The following is a 24,823-nucleotide window of genomic DNA, read 5'->3' as shown; positions in this document are numbered from 1 at the left end:
TTAGCCTAGTCTTTCTTAATGCTAGCTTGTAGAACAAAAGTTACATTGAATTGGCCCCTTCAGGAAGAATAAAAATGACTCTTTTACTCTCTTTTTCCTTTCTTTGAATGGCATTTAATTTGTGGTTGTGCAGGTGTTTTTTCAGTGTTTATATGTTTTCACTGGTGAGGGCTATTTCTCTTTCAGTGGGGTTTTATCAGTTATTATAGGTTTAAACCTAAAACCCCACAGCCTAAACATACTACACGTCCTTTAAGACTGCCCCAACGTGTGGCGCAAGATCGGACGTTCTCTCACCGAGAAGGTAGACATATCGCTCCCTTTGACGCATCAACTGATCATAGCAAATGAGACGGCCAACCTCCCGGAACTGACAACCCATGACAGACAATTCCTCTCTACGGCCCTGACTACAGCCAAGATCCGTGTTCTTTGACACTGGCGATCGCCCCACCCACAAAGAATAGCTGACTATGTACAAGCTACAAGACAAGAGGAAAATCTTCCTGGACATCCGATCACCCTTCCTGGCCGGTGAATGAGTGAGATCAGCTGTTAGTCTGATGACTGCAAATTATGAACCTCTACCCCCACATATACCAAAAATATTGCACCCTTGGCTTTCTCTACTCTTTTTTTCCCCACTGCATACCCTTGCAGCCTGACCCATCCTCTTCTCACCCCCATCAGCTATCAACCACCCATTCCCCTCTCCCTCACCCATTGTTGCCTTACTAAATGAGTGGGGCTTTCATGTTCATTGTTTGGATTACAGCAAATGTGACTTGCGCACTCACTTAACTCTCACCTTTCCCTATCCACCTGAACACCAGAAGGCAGCTGCCCCAAGAGGAACTTTCTGGCCCACATGCTCCCATCCCTTCCTCCGACTTCCCCTCCTCCAAATCTCACAAATCGGTATATGATCCTCAACACCCCCATACCAGCCAATGGCCAGCACTCTCATTTGCCCCCAAGTACCTTCCAAGGACTTCGAAGAAACCCTAGCCACAACTAGGATTTTCACCCCCTTATCCGGTCCATATTCCAACAGCCAGACTACCCAGCTCACATAGTGACCTCTCCACCATATGCTCTTTCTTCTTATCCACCCCACCCTTCTTCCCCTGCTTCCTCTTCCATTAACCTGAATACTTCCCACACCACATACATCTCTCCACACCCCACCCTCACTCCTTTACTGCCGCTCGACCCATTACTCACCTATGGCAACCTCTACCTTTCCCCTCCCCTTTGCTCTAACCAAGAAGAACCATCCGCATTCTTCATCTGCCCTCCTGGACAATTATCCTTATCGTACCTGTCTCCGGCCCTCACACAGTCACACTACCTAGCTCACGTGCCATCTACCCTCCCTCCTCTCTTCACCTCCCCGACCCCCTGCCTTTCTTCAATTCCCATCTCTCCCCTTCCCACATACCGTCATCCCACAGCAGCCTTCACCCTTCTCCACCTCTTTAATACACAATACATCTATCTCTTTCAAGTAATGCCCTAAGAATCTTTTCTTTACCACAGCTGCACCCACACTTATTTCCAACCCACACCCTTTGACTATACACCCTCCATATCATCATACAATACCGCAGCACATCTTCATTCCCCCTCGCTCTACCTCTCAAGTTGAACTCTCCTCAGAATTTTTTGCCCCTATCAAGCAACATAACATTCTGTGCTCAGCCTAGCTCTCCTTAGAAAATAAACTAGGCTACCTCATCTCCTCAATCTCCGAGCTTGAAGCTACCATCTCCCACCTAAGTTCTAAAATGGCTACTTTACCCAACTCCTTATTCCCCCTGGCGAGAATACAATACCCAAACTCCCTATCCCAAGGAGCACTCTCCTCTCATGCACCAAAAGAGGTGCACACAATGTGTTTCCAACAGAAATTTCCAATTTATTGGCTAGGTACAATACCTCTAATTCCCCCACCTGCTCTTCTCCAGACAGCACAAATCATTGCACTATACCGACCAGCTCAGTGGTCCGAACCAAACGGCAGCAATTTACAACCTAGGCACAATCTTACAGGAACAGCACCCCTATCACTTATAAAACACCAGACACCCCTTCACCAAAGCGCTGTTTACTTCACAACTGTAAATCTGCAACTAAACACAAGCTGTAAATCTCAAACACGATCAATTAATACAATCTTGATGTACTTTCCTCCCTGAGACCTGGTTTAATGACACCCACCCAGACTATTCCATTATCAGAAATGATAGTGAGGGTAAAGTCGGGGGAGGCATCGCAGTTATCTTCAGAAACTCCCTTCAATTCAAGGAATTTCCCAGTAGCTCTTTCCACACCTTTGAATGCCTTTCTCTGGAACTTCAAGTACAGCACAGTTCCCCGTTCAAGTTTCAAGTCATTTATCACCTGCCAGGTGACTGCTCTGCCTTCACAGAGGAATTCACTGACTTTGCTAGTGACCAATACTCACAAAGCGACAAATTGATCTTTCTAGGAGACTTTAGTCTTCAATAGGGCATTTTGGAATATTGAGCTGCCAACCAGCTTGCCACATTTCTCTGTGGAAATGATCTCTTACAACACAGCGCAAAACCAACAAATTCCAAGGGCTCCAAGTTGATCCTATACCAGTACACTGGTCTCACCACTTCCTCATCCCCGTCTCAATTAACCTATCTCATTTTGTAACCCTTGGCCAACCTAAAAGAGCTACGACTTGGTTTCGCACCACCAAAAACATTGGCTTGGTCACTCTCTGCAACACAGCCATGAAGGCACTTCCAGTCTTCAGGCCCAACTCTGACATCAATGATTTGACCACCCAGTGTCTTAATAGTCTTTCCGTTGTGACAATGTTGCTCCACTACAAAGCAAAAAGAAAAGGCCCATACCTTCTGGACCATGGTTCAATAAGTCCCTTTATTAAGAAATAAATAACCTGAGGTACCTGGAGAAGCATTGGAGACAATCCCCTTCCACCATTATTCTCTCTAATCTCTGTTACAAAGATGGTACAATCACAAATACACCTATAGTGAAAAAGCAAGTCACTTCAGAACCCTCCTCGACTCTGCCAAAAACAGACCTAAAAACTATTTGACCCTATCAAAGCTACCAGAAACTCTTCCTCAACCATCAAATTTGATGACCCTCCCAAGAAAGCAGCAGAATTTGCAAAATTCTAAAATGAAAAGGTGAAATCGCTTGTTGACCATGTCACTCATCTTACCCCCTTTGAGGACTGCAAAGTCACCTGGCAAGGCTTCGACGTCATCACAGAAGATGCCCTCCTCAAGAGCGTTCTGAAAACAAAGCCATCAAACCATTCTATCAACCTCGTCCCTAGAGACATTGCAATTTACTTCTACACCTATATGATCCCCTACTGGACTGGTCTGGTTAACCTCTTCCTCAGACAAGCTCTCTTCCTGTTACCCTCAAAACAGGTCAGGTTACCCCACTTCTAAAGAACCCTCTGATTATGCGAATGACCTTAACGATTTCCACCCCATTACCAACCTCCATTTCATTGCTAAAATCACTGAAAGATGTGTAGCGGAGCAGCTCTTGCAACATACAAAGGACATCAACCTTCTTGATGAATGTCAATCCGGCTTCAAACAAGGCTGCAGCACTGATACAACTCTGCTACAAATTATTGACGATGCCCTGCAAGTACTTGACTCAGGCAAGTCCTCTCTCCTAAGCCTTCAGGACCCATCTGCAGCCTTTGACACCGTTAATCAAAGAACTCTTCTCAAAACATTAAAAACAAGCATTGGCAAAGCCAATAGGTCTCGCTTTTGGAACCCTTATAAGTGGTTAGCCAGAGCTGTTGGGTTGGCTAATGAGTTTTAGCGCTGTTCTAGAGTAGTGTGGTGTGTGCCGCACATTGCAAAGTTATAAGAAAAAAAAAGTGTTATAAGAATTTTTGCTCCCCTCTCTATAATTAAGATGAGATGTTGTCGAAGTTAACCTTATTATAAAAAAGAAATTCATATAAAAAAAATGTTTAGTGTTTTTTTGGGGAATATTAGCAACTTTTTCCTGTCTGTTCTAATGGTTGTTATAGTTTTTTGTTGTTGGTTTGGATGGGGTGAGGATATAAACAACAGAAGGGTAGAGGTTGGGAAATAGTATGTGAATTATAATTTGAATAACGGACGGATATTAGGGGAGAATTAACAGATGTCAGATTTTGAGAGCACTATGGAGCTATAGCAAGAGGCAGCAGTTACTTGCGCTACGACGCTCCTGTCAGGTTTGCCCTGCTTAGAAGAATATGTCATCATCGAGCAGACAGCATCCTTCCTGAGGCAGAGGGGGTAAACAGAGGTGTTTGTCCATGTAACATAAAGCTAATGTGAGAGGAGTGACGTCAGGTGAGGGAGCCGAGCAACTTAGTGATTGGAGTGCTCTTTGTTTAGTAAACCAGTCTTGTTAATTAATCTTGTGGACTCTGCTAAGGGATCAAAGTACCAGCAGAGAGGCGTGATGGGGAACGGGCCTGCATGAGGAGGTTAGTGTGTTAGTGCTGGCTGCCTCATCAGTGCCAGCAGATTGCAGAAAGATGGGGTCAGCACGCCCCGTCTACTGCTTGCGAGTCCCCGGTCCCCGACCGTCTCGCTTTTCACTTTGCTGCGCGGCTTGGCTTTCAGCCAGGTGTTCAACCGATAAAAGAAACCCCTTCAGCGGTGCTCCCCTGGCGAGTTTAAGAAGCGCTGAACTGTTGACTCAATACAACACCTGGAACAACTTCTGTAAGGCCGAGCATGACTGGGGCATGCATGCGGATATTTACGTTTTTTTTAGTCCTACAAATTGGTAGTCAGCTCAGATCTCTTCTGTAAAGTTCGCGACTGTGTCCTAGGTGTGTATGCGGCCTACAGAAGGGGACTCAGACAAGTTCAGTATACGAGCGGGTCACTGTTTTGTGAGAGGTCGCTAACAGGGCAAGATTAATCCGAAGATATTTGGGGCTATACCATTCAAAAGGTACTCCTTGCACAAACACCGCTTTGTGACTGTTGTGATGCAAATTCCACTCTTGGTAGCAAAGAGCACGTTGAGAGGAGTCAGACGTGCTATCTGTGGGTTCCAAAGTGAAGTCTGCCAATGGAAAGGCAGGAGGCAGTACCATAGGGGAGGATTCCTACAAGGGAACAACTGATGCAGCTGGGAAGTCCCTCTGTGGCTGCTGGATAGGTGAGTAAAAAGAGGAGAAAACATGTACCCTGCCCTGTGTGAGGAAAAGAAGAGTGGGAGCCCACAGGGACCGACAGCGAAGGTTCAGATCCCATTCTGGGACTGATGGGCCTGTTGCAAACTACAGTGGATTGGAGAAGGATTTGAAGGCGGAAGCTGTCAGAAACAGGTAAGAGCTGCAGACAACTTGATGAAAGTGAGCGGTCGCGAAAGTGATCGCCCGCTGTGAGTGGGCTTTAAAAAGCCCGACCACAGCTTTTTGGGTGCCGCGAGCTATGCGATGTGCACGCACCATGACGAGCGAGGAAAGCCAGATGGCGCCTCTGCTCGTGATTGTGCGTGTAACCGCACTCACTAGGCCACCCAAAAAGATGTGGTCGTGCTTTTTAAAGCCCACTCACTAAATGTCTCGCCAGAGCATCGCATGCGCTGGCTCAGGCGAGACCTAAAAAGAATGGGTTTTGAAGGCACAGTGCTCAAATGCTCAGATGATCAAAATAGCAAACTGTCTCTCTACATCAAAGGCTGTGGATCAAGGCGTCCCTCAAGGTTCGATCCTTGCACCGACCCTTTTCAATCTTTACATGGAACCACTGGGAAACCTCCTAAAAAAGTCCAGGATCCATTATCCTCTCTATGCTGATGACAACCAACTCTACCTAAAGGTGTCCTCCTCACACGACATTTCAATCCTTGACACCACCCTCAACTCCGTCCAAGACTGGGTGACATCTCATCCTCTAATCTGAATCCCTCTATAACTAAATTCCTTCTTCTCCCTACCGAAAAACTCTCTTTCTCATGTTCAATCATGGATGGATAATCTGAACATTCTTAACAAACCTACCATCATTGTCAGTGCCAAATCCCTAGGTGTCATCCTGGACAAAAGACTCAACTTACATTCCCAAATCAACACCATGGCCAAGAACGCACCCTACCAACTGCACCTTCTCTGGGGGATTTAGCGTTTCATTCCTGAACAAGGCCTGAAAACTCTGGTCCAATCGTTGGTTCTGTCCAGATTGGACTACTGTAATTCTCTCCTTGCTGGCCTCCCCAAAACCCACCTATCGCCTCTAAAATCCATCCTCCATTCAGTGGCACGTTTCGTCTATGGGGCCAAAAGAAATGATCATATTACACCCATACTGAGGTCTCTTTGCTGGCTTCCTATTGCAGCTAGGTCAATTTATAAGACTACGTGCATCACCCATAAAGCCAAACACACTTCCACCCCTCGCTACCTTGCCAAGAAACTCGAAATATCAGGCGGCTCCAGACCCTCACGCAATGCTGAAAATGTATTGCTCAAACCTCCAACCTTCAAAAGGGAAAGACTTATGGCACAATTTTTCTTAGAAAATGAGACTAGGATTTGGAACTCGCTATCTCCTAATCCTTTGGACCACCACCTCTTTCCGGATTTTCAAAACAGATCTTAAAACTTTTCTCTTCAAAAGACACTTAAATGAATAATGACCCTGATTGCCACATGACACTCACGAGAGCTCAATTTTGTAAATATCTATTCTGTACTTGTGTTGCCCTAATCCTGCCACCTTTTCTTATTTTATAATCTTGAATGTTAATATGTAACTTTCACTACGTGTACCCATAAGTAGTTTAACCTACTTCTATGCTACTCACATTCCTTATGTAATTTACTTCGCTCTATTGCAAAGCGCTCTGACACTCTGAGTAAAGTTTGCGCTATAAAAAAACAAAACAAATAAATACCATATAGAATGTCAACCACCACGGCAAAGACCGGTTAGGCACCCTCACCGTCTTCCCCACAGACTCTACAGCTCACCAGCACCCCCCCCCCCCCCCCCCCCGCCCCATAGTACCTACCTGCCCTCACCGCGCTCGAGCTCGTCCCGAGATATGGGGAATAATGTATTTGTTACTATGGAATCTTGCTACGTGCGGGCCCTAACCTGGTTCACCTACTAGATATCTTAGATTGTTTGCTCACACTTGTATTGTATTTGTACTTGTACCCGTTACCCACGATCGGATTTCCCACAGTGAACTGATATCTTTTGTGAGGTGCTCCACCGGACTCTGTGTCCTCCGACGCGGAGAGCCCACTGGCCAGGACTGCAGACTCGGTTAGACGGTTTTTTATGCCTACCAATTGTCCGACAATACTACTGTGCAATTTGAAATAATAAATAAAGATTAAAAAAAAAAACACACAAGCGGATTCAGACTGGCGACTAGGGGACATTCTTAAATGTGACGAGTCTGTGGTTGGAAGTATCCATCGGAAGCATAGCGCCACCTGCCGGCAAGCAGCAGCAACTGCTGTGAAGTTTTCCAGAACCAGTCTGGCGCCTGGGGAATGAATATTTAAAAAGAATGAGCAATGTCCCAGTGAAAAGTATCCATCTAAATAGTACTTTCATGTAGAATACTCATGAACATGCTTACAGATTATTTTTATTTTTTGTTTATGATGGCCTATATCCCAAACTCTCAAAAGTTAACGTGTAAAACAAATTCAACTGAAATCATTCTTTACTGTGCCCTAGTCTTTATGACTGCATCATGTTCCTCTCATAGTATGTGTAGTTGGAGCATGGGGCAGTTCAATACTTACACAAGCAGTGGGGGCTGCAGTCTTCGGGTTAACAATTGCATAATGGGATTCCTTCTCAACTTCTATATCCTGCAGAAAATAAAGATATAATTCAGACATCCTATATGCTTTAGGGCATGTTTTGCATTTTGTCGCCAGTTAGGATGCTGGTGTGGGGGAGTAGGAGCCCTACCACAAATCAGCAGAGTGGCCGCCCCGTCAAACCTGCGGTTCCCTCCCCTCATTCAGAGGTAATTCAATTCAAGTAAATTTTTATTGTTTGATTAATTAAAATCTTACAATATAGTGACAATAATTCCTATTGTAATAAGTATATTATTGATAAAAGTCCGGTTTAAAAAAAATTAAAAAACATACATTGATAGATAAATCAATCATCCTGTAGTTAAATATAGCAACACTTAATAGTTCAGACTTAATAATACAGAGACAAGAAATCACTGATGGACCCCAGGGGAGCCCCTGCCGGCTCCTCCCCTCCAGGGGTGGGTCAATCAATAACACAATGTATAGAGGGAGGGATGGGGAGCTATTGAAAAAGTGAGGTCCAGTACCAATGCTCCCAAGAACTGACATAGTACTCACTAGGGGGTAACTGTTCCTGAAAAGAGAGAAAAAGAAGAAAGGCAACCTATTATGAATGAAAAGGTATCAAAGTGGTCTCTCAGAAGGCGGTTGGGTTTTAGTTGAAGGGAGGGGAATCTCTCCTTTTGAGTATAGTGCCCTCACACACCCTTGCGAGTGTCATGCTTCATCATCGGGCGTTGCTCCTTGTGGGGGTGGCGCTGCTGTCCTCCACGGGCCCCGCAAGAGGGCTCTTTATCGGAGATCTTTTATGGAGACGCCGCAGTTGTGCATGTGGGTGTGTGAGCCTAAAAAGAGTGGGTGAGTGGATTAAAAATTACCCTTGTACCCACAACCAAATTTTATTCAGGGGTCCAGAAGATAATGTATAAAAACAAGGCAGGTATTTGGCCACCACAGGGGAGAGTAACTAGACTCTTCCTCGTTACCACGGTGAGCTCCGGCGAGGCCATCCATTCTGCATAGAGAGGTTTGGCGAAGGAACTCGATCCAGGCATTCCCAATAGCGCTAAGACGCATTATCACCTGAATATAGGTATATTAGGAATACAGGGTGCCTTTTCCCCAATTCCTAATTTCACTTTCTTTTGGAAATATATATATATATTTTTTTCAGCTCATGGCCCTGACGAAGCTCCCCTGGATCCATTAGGGACCACTTCGTAGCGTGAAACATGTTGACCTAACACTTCACCTTACACACACTTACACGGATATTGAGAGCACCAGGAAGACACTCGTCCCTCCGACACATCTGTTTATAGGAGGTCCTCCCTATCCCTTGTTTTTATACATTATCTTCCGGACCCCTGAATAAAATGTGGTTCTGGGTACCGCAAGGGTAATTTTTAATCCACTCACCCACTCTTTTTAGGCCCACACACCCACATGCACAACTGCGGCGTTCCCATACAAATCTCCGATAAAGAGCCCTCTCGCGGGGCCCGTGGAGGACAGCAGCGCTACCCCCACGAGAAGCAACACCCGATGATGAAGCATGGCACTCGCAAGGGTGTGTGGGGGCACTATACTCAAAAGGAGAGATTCCCCTCCCTTCAACAAAAACCCAACCACCTTCTGAGAGACCACTTCGATGCCTTTTCAACCATAACAGGTTGCCTTTCTTCTTTTTCTCTCTTTTCAGGAACAGTTACCCCCTAGTGAGTACTAGTGGGTCAATCAATGGCCCATTTGCCACAGGGCTGCCCCCTTTGATGCCTCGGAAGGGCCACCCTATCAGGGTAATCATCCCAATGCAGATTTTCCTTGCATCGGTTGCCATGCAAGACTTGGCAGCCATGGCAGGTAAAATCACTAGTAGCCCCATGCAAGCAGAGAGGAACCCCCTCTGCGTCAGAGCCACAGTTTTCTTCTTTCTGAGAAGCAAGCCTCTGCTTCGAGAGTTTGTTTCTAGGCAAGAAAAACATGTTGAGCTAAGCCCACCTAACATTAATTCCTGACAAAGGTTCATCCACCATACTAGCACAAAAATGTTCATCAGAAATTACACTACAACTGCTGTGATCTGTCATGGGATGGAGGAGGTGTGCCCTTTGCGAGTCAGAATAACCACACACTGAGTAATGTTTAGATTTGATGTCTAGATCAAGGGAAGGGGTTGAGATAAGCTGCCAAGTGCACTTCTAAGATTTTTGTATGTATGTGAACATGTTTCCAGTATCAATAAGCAAAGCTCTGTAAACAGACGTTCTAAATAAATATCACAAGTCGTATGCATCCGTCATTTACCATGGACTCATCTTTATGTTGTCATTAGCTGTAAATGTTCTAATGTATCGCTTGGAAGCTGGCTATAGCATTTCGGTTAAAAGGTCTACAAATCTCAATGTATACAATTATAACACATTTAACTATGTGACAACTTATCAGAGAGATACAACAACAAACTGGATAACGGCTACACTGTGCCACGTTTACAACTTTCACCAGATCCTGGTAAAAAAATCTTAAAACGTTAAATTTAGAAATTGCCATCCTACACGTGAAATATACTCGAGTTGCCAGCCTGGATTACACAGGGCATTCTAATTCCCACAGATAGTTGAAAGTTAACCAATATGACGTCAGATGCACAGGCATCCCCACCAACAGCGGCCTGACTTTAGCCACCTGATGCTCAAGATGCTAGTTCCAGTGCCAGTAACATTCTTCTAATAGGCGGGTTCACCTGCCGAGTTCTTAAAAGAACCACATCCAAAGCATCTGTCGAGCAGGCGAGTAACAGATATGCCAGACACACACCAAAAGGAATTGCAGAACAGCTATACTTAAGACCGTTGGCTGTCCCTGGTCAATGCACAAACAAGAATGCTTTACCAAAGAACTCACTAAGAACCACTCAATAAATATAAAGTAGCTTTTAGCAGAGTGGAATCAGAAAACAGTTCATAGCAGTGTTTGCCTTCCCAAATGAGATGTGACTACTGCTCTTTCAAAGAGAAACCCAGCTTGTGTAAACCAATGATTGTGCTTGAAAGATTCCATGTGCGGATATAGGAGAGGGAGTCCTTGACACGCAGAATCATGAAGAAACTGGAATAACACAGATCAGCCTTCTAAAATAGAGGAACACGCTTTAAGGCCCCTCTCTTTAAAAGTGAACAATATCTCCACAATCAACATATTTGTGTGAGGGAGAAGGGGAAGTTCGAGGGTGGAAAGGTATAGAATAACCTTGGCTCTAAATTTGCAAAATCCAGTGCCCAAAGTTATCTTTAACATCCTTTAAAAAAAAGATGATATACCTTCCTTAACCAGAGTCATGGGTCAGAGTCCTCAAGTGTTCAGAGAGGTTTTTTGCTACAGGCAATGGGAATGTTGAGGAGCTATGCCTGCTTACCCTTCTCTTCCAACTCCACTGATATGACAAAAAGCCAGCTACTGCTGAAGGGGCAACACATGTTGGTGCTGATGGGTAAACAGATAGCTGTGCTTTCTGGAGTGCCTATACTGTTGAGTAGATTTTTAGACCACTGGAACCCCAGGACACAAGCAGTAACCTGACTAAGACGAATCTGCCTTCTAACCAAACAATCATTGCCCATCGGTTATTTTTAGGCCTCTTGGAACTCTTCCTTCACTAGGAAAACTCCCATCAACAAAGTGTGTACCTTGACAAATGACACTGCATTTGAAGATTTCAAAGCTGAACTGATCTACCGGACAGATGGGTGAAGCTCTTTAGATTCCCAAGAAGGAGAGATGGTTACGGCCTTTTGCTTAGTCTAAGATGCATGGGGCAGGGGTGGGTCCTATAGAGGGCTCGGTGTCATCAGGCCTCAGAGCAGGGGGCCTACAGCACCTCTTTCCAGCAAGTATGCAGGTCCTGATGCAAAGAGTTTCTGGAATCTATCAGTCTGGCTCCTGAGGAGATTCAGAAAGTGAGGAATCTCCAGTTAAAAGTAACCATCACAAGTTGGAGGATGTGTGCTCTAGAACCTACAGAGCTCAGGTACTGGGGCCAAGGAAAGTATTTAAACAAACATGATTGTTTTTAAAAAAGAACGTAAGCTAGGAGAAAGACTAGCAAACTTCTAAAATCCCACCAGGTGCAATAACTTGCACACCAGTTTAGAATTCCAGAGGCAGTTAAAGGAGGGGGGATCAAAGCATCCATTATAAAGATTTTAAGGAACAAGTTATTTAACTTCAGTAACTCTAGGAACAGTACCTTTGCGTGCCGTGAGATGTCGTAGTTCGGCTCTAGATTGGACTGCATCGGAAGTGACGACGCGGTGCCCATATAGGTGACATCCTGGCACGCTGACATTAGTTATTTGGGACTATTTCAGCACCAAAAACCAGAGCCACGTAAAAACCAATATTTCTGTATTTACCAGGGTGCAGAGGCTAACTGGATCTTTTGGATGAAAAGGTCAGTTTGCAGAGCGGAGGGCGGGGGGTAATGGGATTGGTGAGGAATCTGTGGTTAGAGTTAGATAGAGTCTCTACGAGAAAAAGTGTTACCAAACACAAGTAACTTGTTCTTCTGATCGAGACTTCTAACCGCAGATTGCTCACCTTAAAATAGATACCCAAAAAATAACTCACAGAAGATAGGACTGCGAACGGCTCAAACCAAGAAGTCCTGGAGGACCATATGGGCAAAACGGCCATTTCGATGCATCTTACTGTCCAAGCAGTAGTGGTTCGTGAACGTATGGAGAGACTCCCACGTTACTGAAGAGGCTTGAAATATGTCCAGGACAGACGTCCAGCGTTCCAACACAGTAGTAGTGGCCTTGGCCCTGCATGAATGGGCCAGCAAGCCCTCGAGAGGCTGCATTTGAACTAGTGTGTAACAGATTTTATTGCAGAGTACAATCCATCAAGATGGTCTGTTTCTGCACAGCCTTGCCTTTTTTCGTTCCTGTGAACACAATGATGAGCTGATTGTCTACCCCATGGGCCTTGGTGCAATCAATGTAAAACGAAAGAGCTCTAGTAATGGAATCTCTCCTCTTCCTTGGAGGGATGAGGCAGGGTGAAAAGGGTAGGCAGAGTGATTCTCTGGCTGACAAAGGGGTGACAACCTTCAGCAGGAAGGAGGCAAACGTCCAAAGGACAAGTTTGTCAGGAAAAAGGCTTGTGTAGGAGGGTGGACAGACAGAGTTTGAAGCTCACTGACCCTCCTGGCCGAAGTAATGGCCACTAAGAGGATCGTTTTGAGAGTCAAGAGGGGCAGAGGACAGCTGTATAGTGGCTCGAACAGAAAAAAAACATCAGAAATGTGAGGACCAGACTGAGTTCCCATTGGGGCATCACAAATGGGGTAGGAGGAAACAAGTGCTGTAAACCTTTTAGGAACGAGTCACAACAGATGACTTGACCAGGAAAGGTTGGTCCAACAACCGCAGGAAAGCCAAAATAGTTGACACGTAACTTTCAACAATGCCCAAGGCAAGGCCTTGCCATGCTAAAGATAAAACGAAGAGCAACACTTCGGACACTGCTGCAGAAAGGGGGTTCACATAACGTAAGGCGCACCAGGCCACAAACGTATCCCAACAGCAGAAGTATACCATTTTGGTGGAGGAGTGCCAGGCTGCCAGGATAGCATCACAGACCTCATAAGGAAGATCGAAAACCCTCAACCACTGCCGCTCAATCTCCATGCATAAAGGTGGAGCATGTGCAGGTTTGGGTGCAAGACAGTGCCCTGCTGCTGCGACAGGAGGTTCTCTCAAAGGGGCAGCCTGACAGGAGGACCGATGCTCAGGAATTCGGTAACCATACTATCCGTGCCAAATCCAGAGCCACTAGGATGACTAGGGCCCAGTCGGTCCTGATATTCTTGAGAACTAGGGGAAGGAGTGGTTTCAGTGGAAAGGCTTACAGGAATTCAGAGTTCCACTCTAAATGAAAAGCATCTCCGAACGAGAGTTGCTTTGGAAACTCTAATAAACAGATGTTATGACATTGCACGTTCAACGGTGGCGAACAGATCAAACCAAGGTTCTCCCCGTTCTTTGAAGAGATCTCTCACCACGTCCTGGTGTAGTTGCCATTCGTGATCCGCAATGCATCGGTGTCTGAGTTTGTCCGCCCTGGCGTTCAAGAAGACTGCTAGGTGCTGTAACATGAGCAAAATGTCTCGGCAATCCAGCCAAGTCCAGAGGCGCAGAGCCTCCTGGCACAGGGTCCACGACCCCACCCCACCCTGTTTATTGCATACCTCAGTGGTGTTGTTCATTTAACACCTGAACCAGCCTCCCTTTGATGGATGAAAAGAAGGCTTTAAATGTCATGCAGATCACTCTCAGCTCCAGAATATTGATACGAATCTGAGATTCTGCAGGAGACCAGAGTCCTAAAGGGGAGCAAAGCGAACTGAAAATGCTTGTGGCATACTGTGAACCGCAGTTAACACCAGTGGGCTTGCAGGACGGGAATGTGAAAATAAGTTTCCTGCAAGGCCAACGCTACCATCCAGTCACCAGGGTCAAAGGCATACAAGACTTGAGCCAAAGTGAGCATCTTGAATTTCTCTTTCTTCAGGAAGGTGTTGAGGAGGTACAGATCTAGTATGGGGCGGAGGCCTCCATCTTTAATCAGCCCAAATACGTAACAGGGATAACAACCACTCCCTACTTCTGACATTGGCATCCTCTCCATGGATCCTTTGACAAACACATCCTGCACCTTCTGACAGAGCAGGAAGATGGATGGGTTCCCACAACTTGAAGGGCATAACCTCTCTGGGAGGAGTGGTGTGGGTAGCGCAGGGATGAAGTTTGGTTGTCGAGGCCTGCACCACCAGGCTCTGTGGCATCAGGTGCAGGTTGAGGAAAGCTGGGTCATCAGGAGTGCAACGGGTAGTCATCCTGAGCACTGGAACACCTCTGAAGGCTTGGACCAGGTCTCCAGAAAAGTGTCTGTGAGGACTTAGGTGGGGAAAAGCAGAAATCTGAAGGGGTAGCCCTGTCTGAAGCATCTCTATTAAGATGTTGGTCTTAACCTGGATGGAGGGAAGCTGCAGGTCAAGGACCTACGGGGCCCTCAAAATCACTGTAGCAAAGGATGCGCCTTCCGCTGTGGTAGGTCCTGGAGATGAGACCAGACCTGCATCTGGTGATGTGTCCAGTACACTAGCAAATCCCACCTCCTCCTACAAGTCAAAACTAGAGTGTATGGCCATATAAAACTCCTTAAGTTAGGCACAGGTTGGTCGGGTAGTCGGAAAGTCGGGTAGGTGCAGAATGGATCCAGCTCCGCGAGTGGAGTGCAGGAGTGGGGCCAAGAAGCACAAGATTGAAGGGAAGAATGAAAAATACACTTAGACGAAGACTTCTGCTTCCTTAACTTACCGGACTTTGAAGACTTGGACTTCGAAGATGACTGAATGCAAGACTGACACCCTGACCGGACCTTAGATCTTCCTCTGGATCAGGACCAGGAATGACACAGTGCTTTCTTGTGCCACACTACTAGGAGCTTCAGGGCTTGCTCCTGGATCTCCTTCAGGTGCATTGAATGAAAGTCAGCACAGGCCCTGGAGTTGTGGCCCAACTCCAAACAAACCAACAGGGGATCAAAAACAGCAATCTGACTGAAATTCCACACAAGGCTTAAAATCTGTGGGTTTGTTAGGGGAAACCTTCCCCTGCACACTGGGCGCAAGATTGCTCAACAAGCGTTGACAGAAAGTAAAAAAAGATGGTCAAAAAGAAAGGAACGGATGTAAGCGTATTTGATTGGCACCTATATAGCCATCACACACGTAAATTCCAATGTTGATGACGTAGACCTGATCGATGCCACTTACCGGCACGCACAGAGTTTCCGGTTCCAGTCTGACACCAGTGGAATATTCGAAGGAGAGGAATCTGCTGTTAGAAGTCTCTATCAGAAAGAGCGTTACCAAAGGTAAGTAACTTGTGCTTCGGTTGGAAAGTTACCAAAGCAGTACCTCCCAAGGTGGAGGGTCTGTGGAGTGGACTCAGACCAGAACATCTTGTGGGACCAAACAGAAGAAATGCCATTTCCTTTTAACCTGTTTGTCAAGGCAGTTGTGCTACGCGTAAGTGTGCACCGACACCCACGTTGGAATCTGAAAGATGTTGAGGACAGGCACTCCATGTGTCAATGCAATGGTGGCAGCCTTAGACCTGGTGGGATGGGCTGTCAATCCTCTTGAACGCTGCTTTTTAGCAGATCTTAAAGCAAAGACTATCCTCCTCGAACAAGTCCTTTCTGCAAATCCCTTCCTTTATTTATCCAAGAGAAGTCAACAAAAAGCTGATTGTCCAACTAATGGTGTTCAGTACAATAGATATAGAAGATGTTGGGGCACATGCATCAAGAAATGCTTTTGCGAGTTCTTAATTAAGGAATCGCAATTAGGGACTCTCAAAAGCATATGCATGTAGAAATCGCTATTAAAATAGCGATTTCTAAACATTCCTTAATTGCGACTCGCAAATTGCGAGTCGCTATTAAGGAATGGCTTCCCATTCATTCTTATGGGCCTACAGGCACATAGGAATGAATGGGAAATTGCATGCGCAATTTGAGAGCACCGATATGTACTCGCAAATTGCGCATGCAATTTCAAGGGAGCAAAGGTGTTAAAAGGACACCCTGTTGCACCCCTGAAATTGTGATGTGCTCCCATGTTGCGCATCCACATGCTCCAAGGGCGTGTGTGTGTAACATGAAACTTTGAAAAATGCATTTTAGTACATTTTTCAAAGTTTTTGCAAATTTCAGACCAGTTTGATTTCTCTGTAATTTGCGGTCCTAAATAGCGCAATCGCTATTTCAAAGTACTACTGACATTGCTTTTAAGGAATCGCAAATTGCTTAAATGCAATCGCAATTTAGAAACTCGCAAAAAACTGCGAATTCTTAAATTGCGCTTCCCAAACACTTTCATGCATCGCAAAAGGCCATTTTGTGATCACAAACGGCCGGGTTTTGCGAATCGCACCATTTGCAATCGCAAAAACCTTTGATGCATGTACCTGTAAAGCTCTCAAGAGGCCCAACCAATAAAGCCCCAAAGGGTTAGCGAGGCAAAGAACCCTGGATGAGTCATGGTTTGTCCAGCGTTTAAAGGGCTCAGAACTTTCTGCAAGAATGTCGCAGAGTCCTCAGCACCAGTTTGACCAGAAAAAGGTGGTGTAGTATGGTTGTACTGAAACAGCCTGAAGTTAACTCATACAAGGAGCTGAAGTGATCACAATGAGTGAGGCAGTCTTTAATGTCAGAAGACGCAACACTAAAAGGGAGTATACAAGAGAAATGTTGAGACCCAGTTACGCAACCGCTGTGACAACATCAATATCTTGGGAGGTAACAAGTGTGTTAAACCTTTAATGAACTGCATCACGACAGATGATTTAAGTAAGGACTGGTGGTCCAGCAAACACAACACAAAGAAAATCAGACACTAATTTATAAAAATGGCTCTTATTTTTATGAGTTGTTAGACACCAAAACAAACAAAATCCACAGGAGATGTCCAGAGATATAAATTACTAAGCAAATAAACAATCACTGATTTTCATTCAGATTGCAAACAAGCATTGGCAACTACAGTGGTTAGACATCACTTGGAAATCTTTTGAAAACTTTTGTAAAGTTGTGTCTGACTACTCTGACCCACTTGGGCAATTATTTTGGCAGGAAGCTAGTCACAGGGGTCAGTGAGGCTTAGCAGGTCAGTTACCTTGCAGCCAACGCTATCTCCAGTCGAGATCCAGACTCTATGCGTGAACCGCCTTATATACAAATGGAGAGGTCCTAATGCAAGGGATACACGATGCTAGAAGATGCTGATCCGGTGATGGGGATCTTCCTGGGGCCACTCCTCGGTCTAAGAACACAGTGTGGGGACTTTGGCCATCTAGGGTTGATGTCCCTCGAAGTCCGGGTGAAGTCCAGTCAAAAACCAGTTGTCGCTGGTCTACTGGTCGCCGGTTACAGCAAAACCAGCGGTTCATTTGAACTGAGGCTGGTGTCCATTTTGGGCCATCAAACTGCACTTCGACGACTCTTCCGGGTCCAGCAGACTCTGGTGCAACTTTTGAGCATCTAGACTTTGTCTACCAGGCTGCACTTCGGCAGTCAAGCAATCTTGGCTTCCATCTAACCAGCACAGGCATTCTATACTTTGTGGCCCTGTAGCTGCAACAGGAAGTCAGCCAATTAACTCTTTAAGTCACTTCTTCTGTGTGGGGCTCTGTCACAACTTTTTCCTGAGCAGGCCACCACAGGCACAGTCCTCTCTTTGCTAGTCCACGGATCAGCAGGTGCAGACCAGTCTTTGGTGAAGCCTCTCTTTGCAGGGTCCAGGAAAAAGCAGGGCAGTCCTTCTTCGGCCCCGTCGCCAGTCTAGATGTGATCTGAGTTCTGGGTGCCAGCCTTACAACGTTTATGCCAAGAACGTGCCCTTGAGGTGCGGTGGATAATAGCCAATGGGCTATCAAGTCCCTCCAGCCTGATGACAACCTCATATCAAGTATGGAGTCCAACTGTCCCAGGATGCAATATTCTGCCCACTCCCAAGATGGCAGAACCCTTTTCTCGGTGTGTGGAGCTCGATAGCACACCCTAGAGGGGCAGCTGCCTAAGGGCTACACTCCCATGGAAAAACTGGTTTGGCAACTGTTTTCTGTCTCTGTCCCCAAAGCTAACCTGTCTGGCAGAACAGAACAGCAGCCACTCTTGTGTGTGTCCACCATTTGCCCTTCATAGGCGGCTTTGAAGCTCACCTTTAGGGCTCAAACCCCATTTGGACTTCCTGCCAGCGAGAGGTAACACCTCTGTGAAGAAATAGGGTGTATTATATGGTGTTGTTGTGCAACCTCACCGTGCAATAAACTTACCAACTCCTTTAGAACCCTTGGGGCTTGTCTGCCAAATCCTCAGCTAACTCCTGGGTAGCTGTGGCGCTGAGAAGCAAGGCTTACCAAGAGGAACATGTGTTAAGTATTTAAACAGCAACAAAACAATTGAAGAAGAGATCAACACAGTACTCAAGAAATCCGACACTAATTTATATAAATAGCCAGTATTTTTTATAAGAATTTAGACACTACAACGAAAAAGATCCACTGGAGGGTTCCGGAGACATAGATTTTACAAGACATAACTAATCAGTGCAATTTCACCCAACCGAGAACAAGTCGTGGGAAAGTCAACGAATGGGACAATTAGAAACGTTTTTAAAGAAAACGTAGGTAAGTTTCAATGAGGTGGGTTAGAAGTACTTGGAGCAACCAACTCCAGCAGGGAGCTAGTCAGGTGGATCGGCAAGGTCCTCAAGGAACAGTTACTTTCACAAGGGGAGCAGTCATCCAACAGTTCCTGGCACATTATCCGTGTTACAATGGATTCCTATGGAGTGCTTCCGATGCAAGGGATGAACAATGCTGAATATGCTCCAAGGATGCTGTGGATGCAGCGCTGTCGATGGGGTCTTCCTGTAGGGATTCCTCAGTCCCCGAAGATTGTGAGGGGGTCCTGTTTGCAGGGTTGATGTCCCACAAAGTCCTCGCTAGTCTGGTCAAAGTCCATTCGCTACTGGTCTACCAGTCAGTTGTGGTCGCAGGCCAACACTTTCTGGGTCGATAACTCACCATCTGAGGGTCCCAGCAACTCTCCAACACCCCCCCCCCCCCCCCCCCCAGGTTTAGCAAACTGGGGTGCAACTCTGTGCATCAGATCATGGGCCTCAGTGCTGCACTGCAGGGGTGGTAGCAACTTGAAGACTTCAGGATAACAACTTGCCCCAGCAGGCTTCTTCAGACGTTGTGTCCTTATGCTGTGGACAGGAGGCCAGTCAGTTAGCCGTTGGAGTTCTCTTGGCTTGGCTCTGGAGAAAACTTCCCCTTGAGCAGGAAACAGCAGACACAGTCCCACTCTCCGCTAGCCAGCAGGCGCAGTCCTTGCCAGTGCAGCCTGTCTTTGCTGGTTCCTTGATGTAGCAGAGCGGTCCTTCTTCCATGGCAGTAGAGATCTGAGGTCTGGGTGCCATCATTGTGCCCAGAAAGTGCCCGTCAGGACAGGATGCAGTTGGTAGCCAATGGGCTACCAGGTTCCCTTCAACCTAGTGACCACTTCCTGTGGAGTAGGGCATCTGGGTGCACCATTCTGCCCACTACCAAGATAGTGAGATCCCTCTCCTGGACTACAGACATCTCTAGCCAACCCCGGGTGTGTGGCTACCTCAAGGCTACACACTCTTGGGGAAAACAATTTGGCAACTGATTTCCCCTCTCTGCTCCCCTTCCCAGCCTGTCTATCTCCACAATGGGACAGCCTCCCCACTGGCGTCCCACATCTGCTCTTCAAAGGCGGCTTCTACACTCATGTAGCCTGCCTTTTGGGTCTAACACCTGAGTGGTTTCCTGCAGGAGAGATGTGGCACCTCGCTGGCCTACAATCCCTCATTGTTCTCCTTCCTGAGAGTCATTAGCACATCTCTCCATCACAGGAGAAGGCGGTCTCGTGGAGTAGGCTCCATGTGTGTCGGGGAAGGCACAAATGTTTTAAAGGGAACAAAGTGACAGCTTTGCAAAAGCTACACACTGCAACAAGTTACATTAATTTAGACTTGAGATACAAGTCGGGCTTAATGTAACGAGTTGTTTGATAGTTTTGAGTGTCCACTTTAGTTGCACCACTTCAGAGTAAGAACAGCTGAGGGGTCAGTGTTTAACCCTGCACCCGCCAATAGGGCGACCAAGTCTTTCCACAGTAAAACTGTAGTTTCGCATGTTTTACTGTCAGGACATGTAAAGTACATGTCCTGCCTGTGCCATATGTTGCATCCTGCCTTTACAGCTCGGTAGGCTTGCCAGAGGGGTGACTTACACACATGTCCATCGGAAGTGGTGGCTTTGCCATCGCTTGCAATGGCAAAGACGGGCTACCACTGCATGACGGCTCTACCAGTCTGCTTTGGCGGACTTGTTTTACTTGGGGGTCCTTCAGAGTGGTACAATCAGTGCTGCCAGCCCTGGGGTACTCCTGTAACTTACATGCCCTGGGCAGCAAGTTACCATTTACTCAGGTCTTACAGGTAGGTTAGTCATTTCCAATTGGGTATTGCCACTTTGACATAAACCTTTAGGGTCAGGGCACTGGCACTGAGGTTGGTTAGCAGGCCTTAGTGCACTCTCAGAGTAAAAGAAACAAGCAGCATCAGTCAAAAAACTTGGGGGTGACCGTACAAAAAGAGGCATTTCCTTACAAGCTCTTTGTGTTCCTTCCTGAGAGTCATTCACACCTCGCTTCCAGGACGGCAGCAGGTTTTGTCGTGGTCAGCAACTGCAAACCGTCACAGGAAAACTTGAGCAACAGAATGACAACTTTCTAAAGTTGCTATTTACTTAAAAGTTACATTAAATTCGACTTGGGCATCAAGTCGGGTTTAGCGTAACAAACAATTCAATACCTTTAAGTACCAACTCTAGCAACTCCCATTCAGGGGTCAACAAAGCAGAGTTGACAGCATGCAACCCTGTACTCGCCAATAGGGCTACTAGCCTTCCTAAAGCAAAACACCAGTTTGGGGTTTTTACTGATAAGACATGTAAAAAGATATGTCCCACTTTTTAATATATAACACCCTGCCTTATGCCTTGTTAGGCCCGCGTTAGGGGTGACATTTATAATAACAAGCATTTGCAATGCAATCGGTCTCGCCTTTGCGACCTTATATGTATTTAGCTATGCAGCACATTAGTCTGGGTGCTGAAACATCTACTGTTCTTAAACATGGAGGGAAAGTAAGCACCAAACTGCGCGACACCAGGTATCAGAACACATGGAGTGAAATATCGCCTTTCAGCGGGAAATGGTATAATCCAAAGATTGGTTTTTAATATAAAATCAGGGCCTTCAGTGGTTCTATCACTGAAAATAAAAGATTTGAAAAAAATTATTATTGTCTACGGATGCTCGTGGAAGACAATTTCTATGGACTGGAATCTAGAGAATGCTACAGCGATTCTGGTATTTTACTGACTTCTGATGGTCGTTTTCTATCAGGAAAGTTAAATAGAGGTAGTTGCCAGAAAAATTAAAAAAAGAGTCCCTCAGCAGAAAGCAATTCTGGAATTTTACTGACCTCTGCTGTTCGTTTTCTATCAAAACAGTTAAATAGAAGCAGTTGAACAGAAAAAAAAGTCCCTAAGCGGAAGCAGACAAATCCTATGGCTGGTCTGCAGAGCCCAAAAAGTACATACACATATAAGTATATATATACAAGAGGTTTTGAATGCTCGACCTAAAAAGTTAGGGGTCTGGACTTTGTCATTCGTCTACAAGGCAAAGTCGAGTTAGCAGTTCGAAAACTGCTCTGCCAGACAGTAATGACAGGCTGGGAGTCTTGCTTTGATTTGTCACACTCATGGTGGTACAGTAAGTGTTACAGTCCACGAGGGACACTTTAGCTTACAGACTCTGGGTACCCCTGGTGCCATATACTAGGGACTTATTAGCAAGTTCTCTTATGCCAATTGTGGGTGAGCCATTCAGACATGCATATTTCAAGGGTATGAGCACTGGCACTGGGGCCTGTTTGGCAGGGCTTAGTGTACGCTGTGTTGAAAAATCAGCAGCATCAGTCCGAACCTTTGGAGGTGATCATGCAAAAAAAAGGCATTTCCTTAAAAGTGCCCACTGCAAGGCTTTGGTGAACCAAAGACAAAAAAACACAATAAAACAGCCAACAGTTTGATTTGTAAAAGGTATGTCTTGTGGAATCCCCATCAGGCCACAAATGTGCCCCTGCACCCAGTGTAAGTGGAATTCGCAGATGGGCATCTGGCAGCATGGATGACATCCACAACCTCAGTAGTAGATCAAATGCAATTAACTGCTGCCTCTCAATCTCCACACGTAGAGCTGTACATTGCGCAAGTTCGGGTGCAAAACCCTACACTGCCACACAAGATCATACTGGAGTGGCAACCTGATCAGGGGAGAGATGCTCATGCCCAGAAGTTCCAGGTACCACACTCCCCTGGCCTATTCCAGATCTACCGATCCCATAATGCTATTTTCAATATCATGCAAGGCCCTCGCCTGTGGGCAATAAAAGATACTGGTGATGTCATTGTGAGTCTTTTTCCATTGATTGTGCTGCCGCCCATGCCTGTGATCAAGGATTTATTTGCAATCTGAAACGAGTAAGGCAGAATAACATGGAGACTGTGAACTTGCTAAACTGCGCTGCTGCCAGATAAACGGATGTTTACTGATGGTGAGTGTGTCCTAAAGTCACGGACACTTATGGAACGATGATGAGATATATATATATATCTCTCAAGGCAATGGCCAACTGCTCACCCCTGACAATCAGTAGAATCAAGGCCATCACAAATGACATCAGTAGTATCAAGCCCAGCACAGATGACCTATTTGTTTGCATCTTCACTATCCTAAATAGTCTGAGTCAAGAGGTCCTAAGTACTTCAAGGACTACCAGCAAGATCTCACTGGTCATGGCCCAGGTGCGTACACATATCGGCCCAATAAATACACAGCACTTACAGACCTCAATGCTGGGCTAGCTGAAGAGAACATTTGTTTTCAAAATGCTGCAATCCTCTTTGTCTCCATCAAGTGGAGGTGGGGTAGAGGAAAGAAGGGAGCAGGTGGTGGATCTGAAGGAATGAATTTGGGTTCATCTTGCTGGTGGAAGCCTCGACCAGCTGACTCTCTTGAGTAGGATGCTTTGTACAGAAATCATGGTCACCAGTAACTGGTCTATGGCGTCCTACCACCTGCCTACTAAAGTGCAGGAAAGAACAAAACTTGGACCAAGTGCCCATTAAGATGTCAGTAAGAGCTTAATTGAACCGATGCAAGGGCTCAGATGAGCCTGGACCGGGTTTCACTTGACTTGAACTAACAGCACTTGAAGGTCCAGGATCTCAGCCCCTCATTCAATTACCACAACAAAGGAAGCACTTTCTTCAGTAGGGGGCCTAAGAAGCGAAATCCAGAATCAGGAGAAGTATCAAACCCAATGGTGTCATATGCATCTATGTAAAGACTGTCACCATTAAAATGGCCTCATATGCATTTATGTAAAGACTGTCATCATTAAAATGGGGGACTGGGAGAGGTGGAACCTCCCCACCAATCTCCATTGTCATCTCTGGGTGGTGGCAAGCTCTGGTCAGTGCCAAAAAGACAATGGAGCCCCAGAAGGTGCATCCACAATACTAGAATCATAGAATCAGACTCAGTTTGTATGGGGACCAGGTGCACTCTAGTGGATTCAGAGCGAGACTTCAGTCACAGTCAAGCGGACGACCGTTCGGCAACAGCATCGAAGAAGAAGGGAATGACAGGGTTCTCAGAGCCGGGGTAAAGGTCAGCACAGAGCCTGTACTGAACCAGTGATGAGTCCAAGGGTTTCAGACAGTGCTGAACATGAATCCGCATGTAGTAACCCAACTATGGGCACTTGCAGATCCTTGGGGCCTGAAGGCTATACCAGAGGGAGCACAAGAGTTCCAAAGATCTGCAGCAAGGCCTCCTTAAAGGTCTCAACCTGCTGCGGTGTCACCAATAGCCAGGGGAATTAAAGGGACTTTTGGATCAACTGCAGGATCGGCTCCTCAATCGGAAATCAAGAGGGATATCGATTGGTATCTTTATGCCTCCAATATTACTTTAGAGAGTGACAGGATAGGGTTGAGTATACTTCGCTTTCTCTTGGACTTCAACTTACCAGAGTACTTCTAGACGAAGCGGGCGGGTCCACACCCTCAACGTGGAGCAAGAGTGGAACTTACGCAAGGCCTCTGAGGTCTTCCTCTGTTTGGCTATATACAGCTTCACAGTACAGGAACGCCTTTGGATACATGAGGGAGAACTCATTTACATTATGCCCCAAGCAGAAACACTAAAGACACACCTCATGCAGGTCTGTGACCAACATCTGTG

General features: G+C 46.0%; 1 protein-coding gene across 3 annotated transcripts in view; it reads right to left on the bottom strand.

Annotated features, from left to right (window-relative positions):
• Positions 1 to 24,823, bottom strand: part of FANCI (FA complementation group I) — a 556,119-nt gene that overhangs the window by 195,663 nt on the left and 335,633 nt on the right. For all 3 annotated transcript variants that reach the window (XM_085644440.1, XM_085644438.1, XM_085644439.1), the window contains exon 30: positions 7,811 to 7,879. In XM_085644440.1, coding sequence (XP_085500566.1) covers positions 7,811 to 7,879 — 69 coding nt within the window. The remainder of the gene's footprint in view (positions 1 to 7,810; positions 7,880 to 24,823) is intronic.

The sequence above is a fragment of the Triturus cristatus genome, chromosome 3_1, assembly GCF_964204655.1.
Source record: "Triturus cristatus chromosome 3_1, aTriCri1.1, whole genome shotgun sequence".
NCBI lineage: Eukaryota > Metazoa > Chordata > Amphibia > Caudata > Salamandridae > Triturus > Triturus cristatus.
Note: the sequence above shows the minus strand (reverse complement) of the source record. Positions and strands in the feature narration are given on the sequence as shown.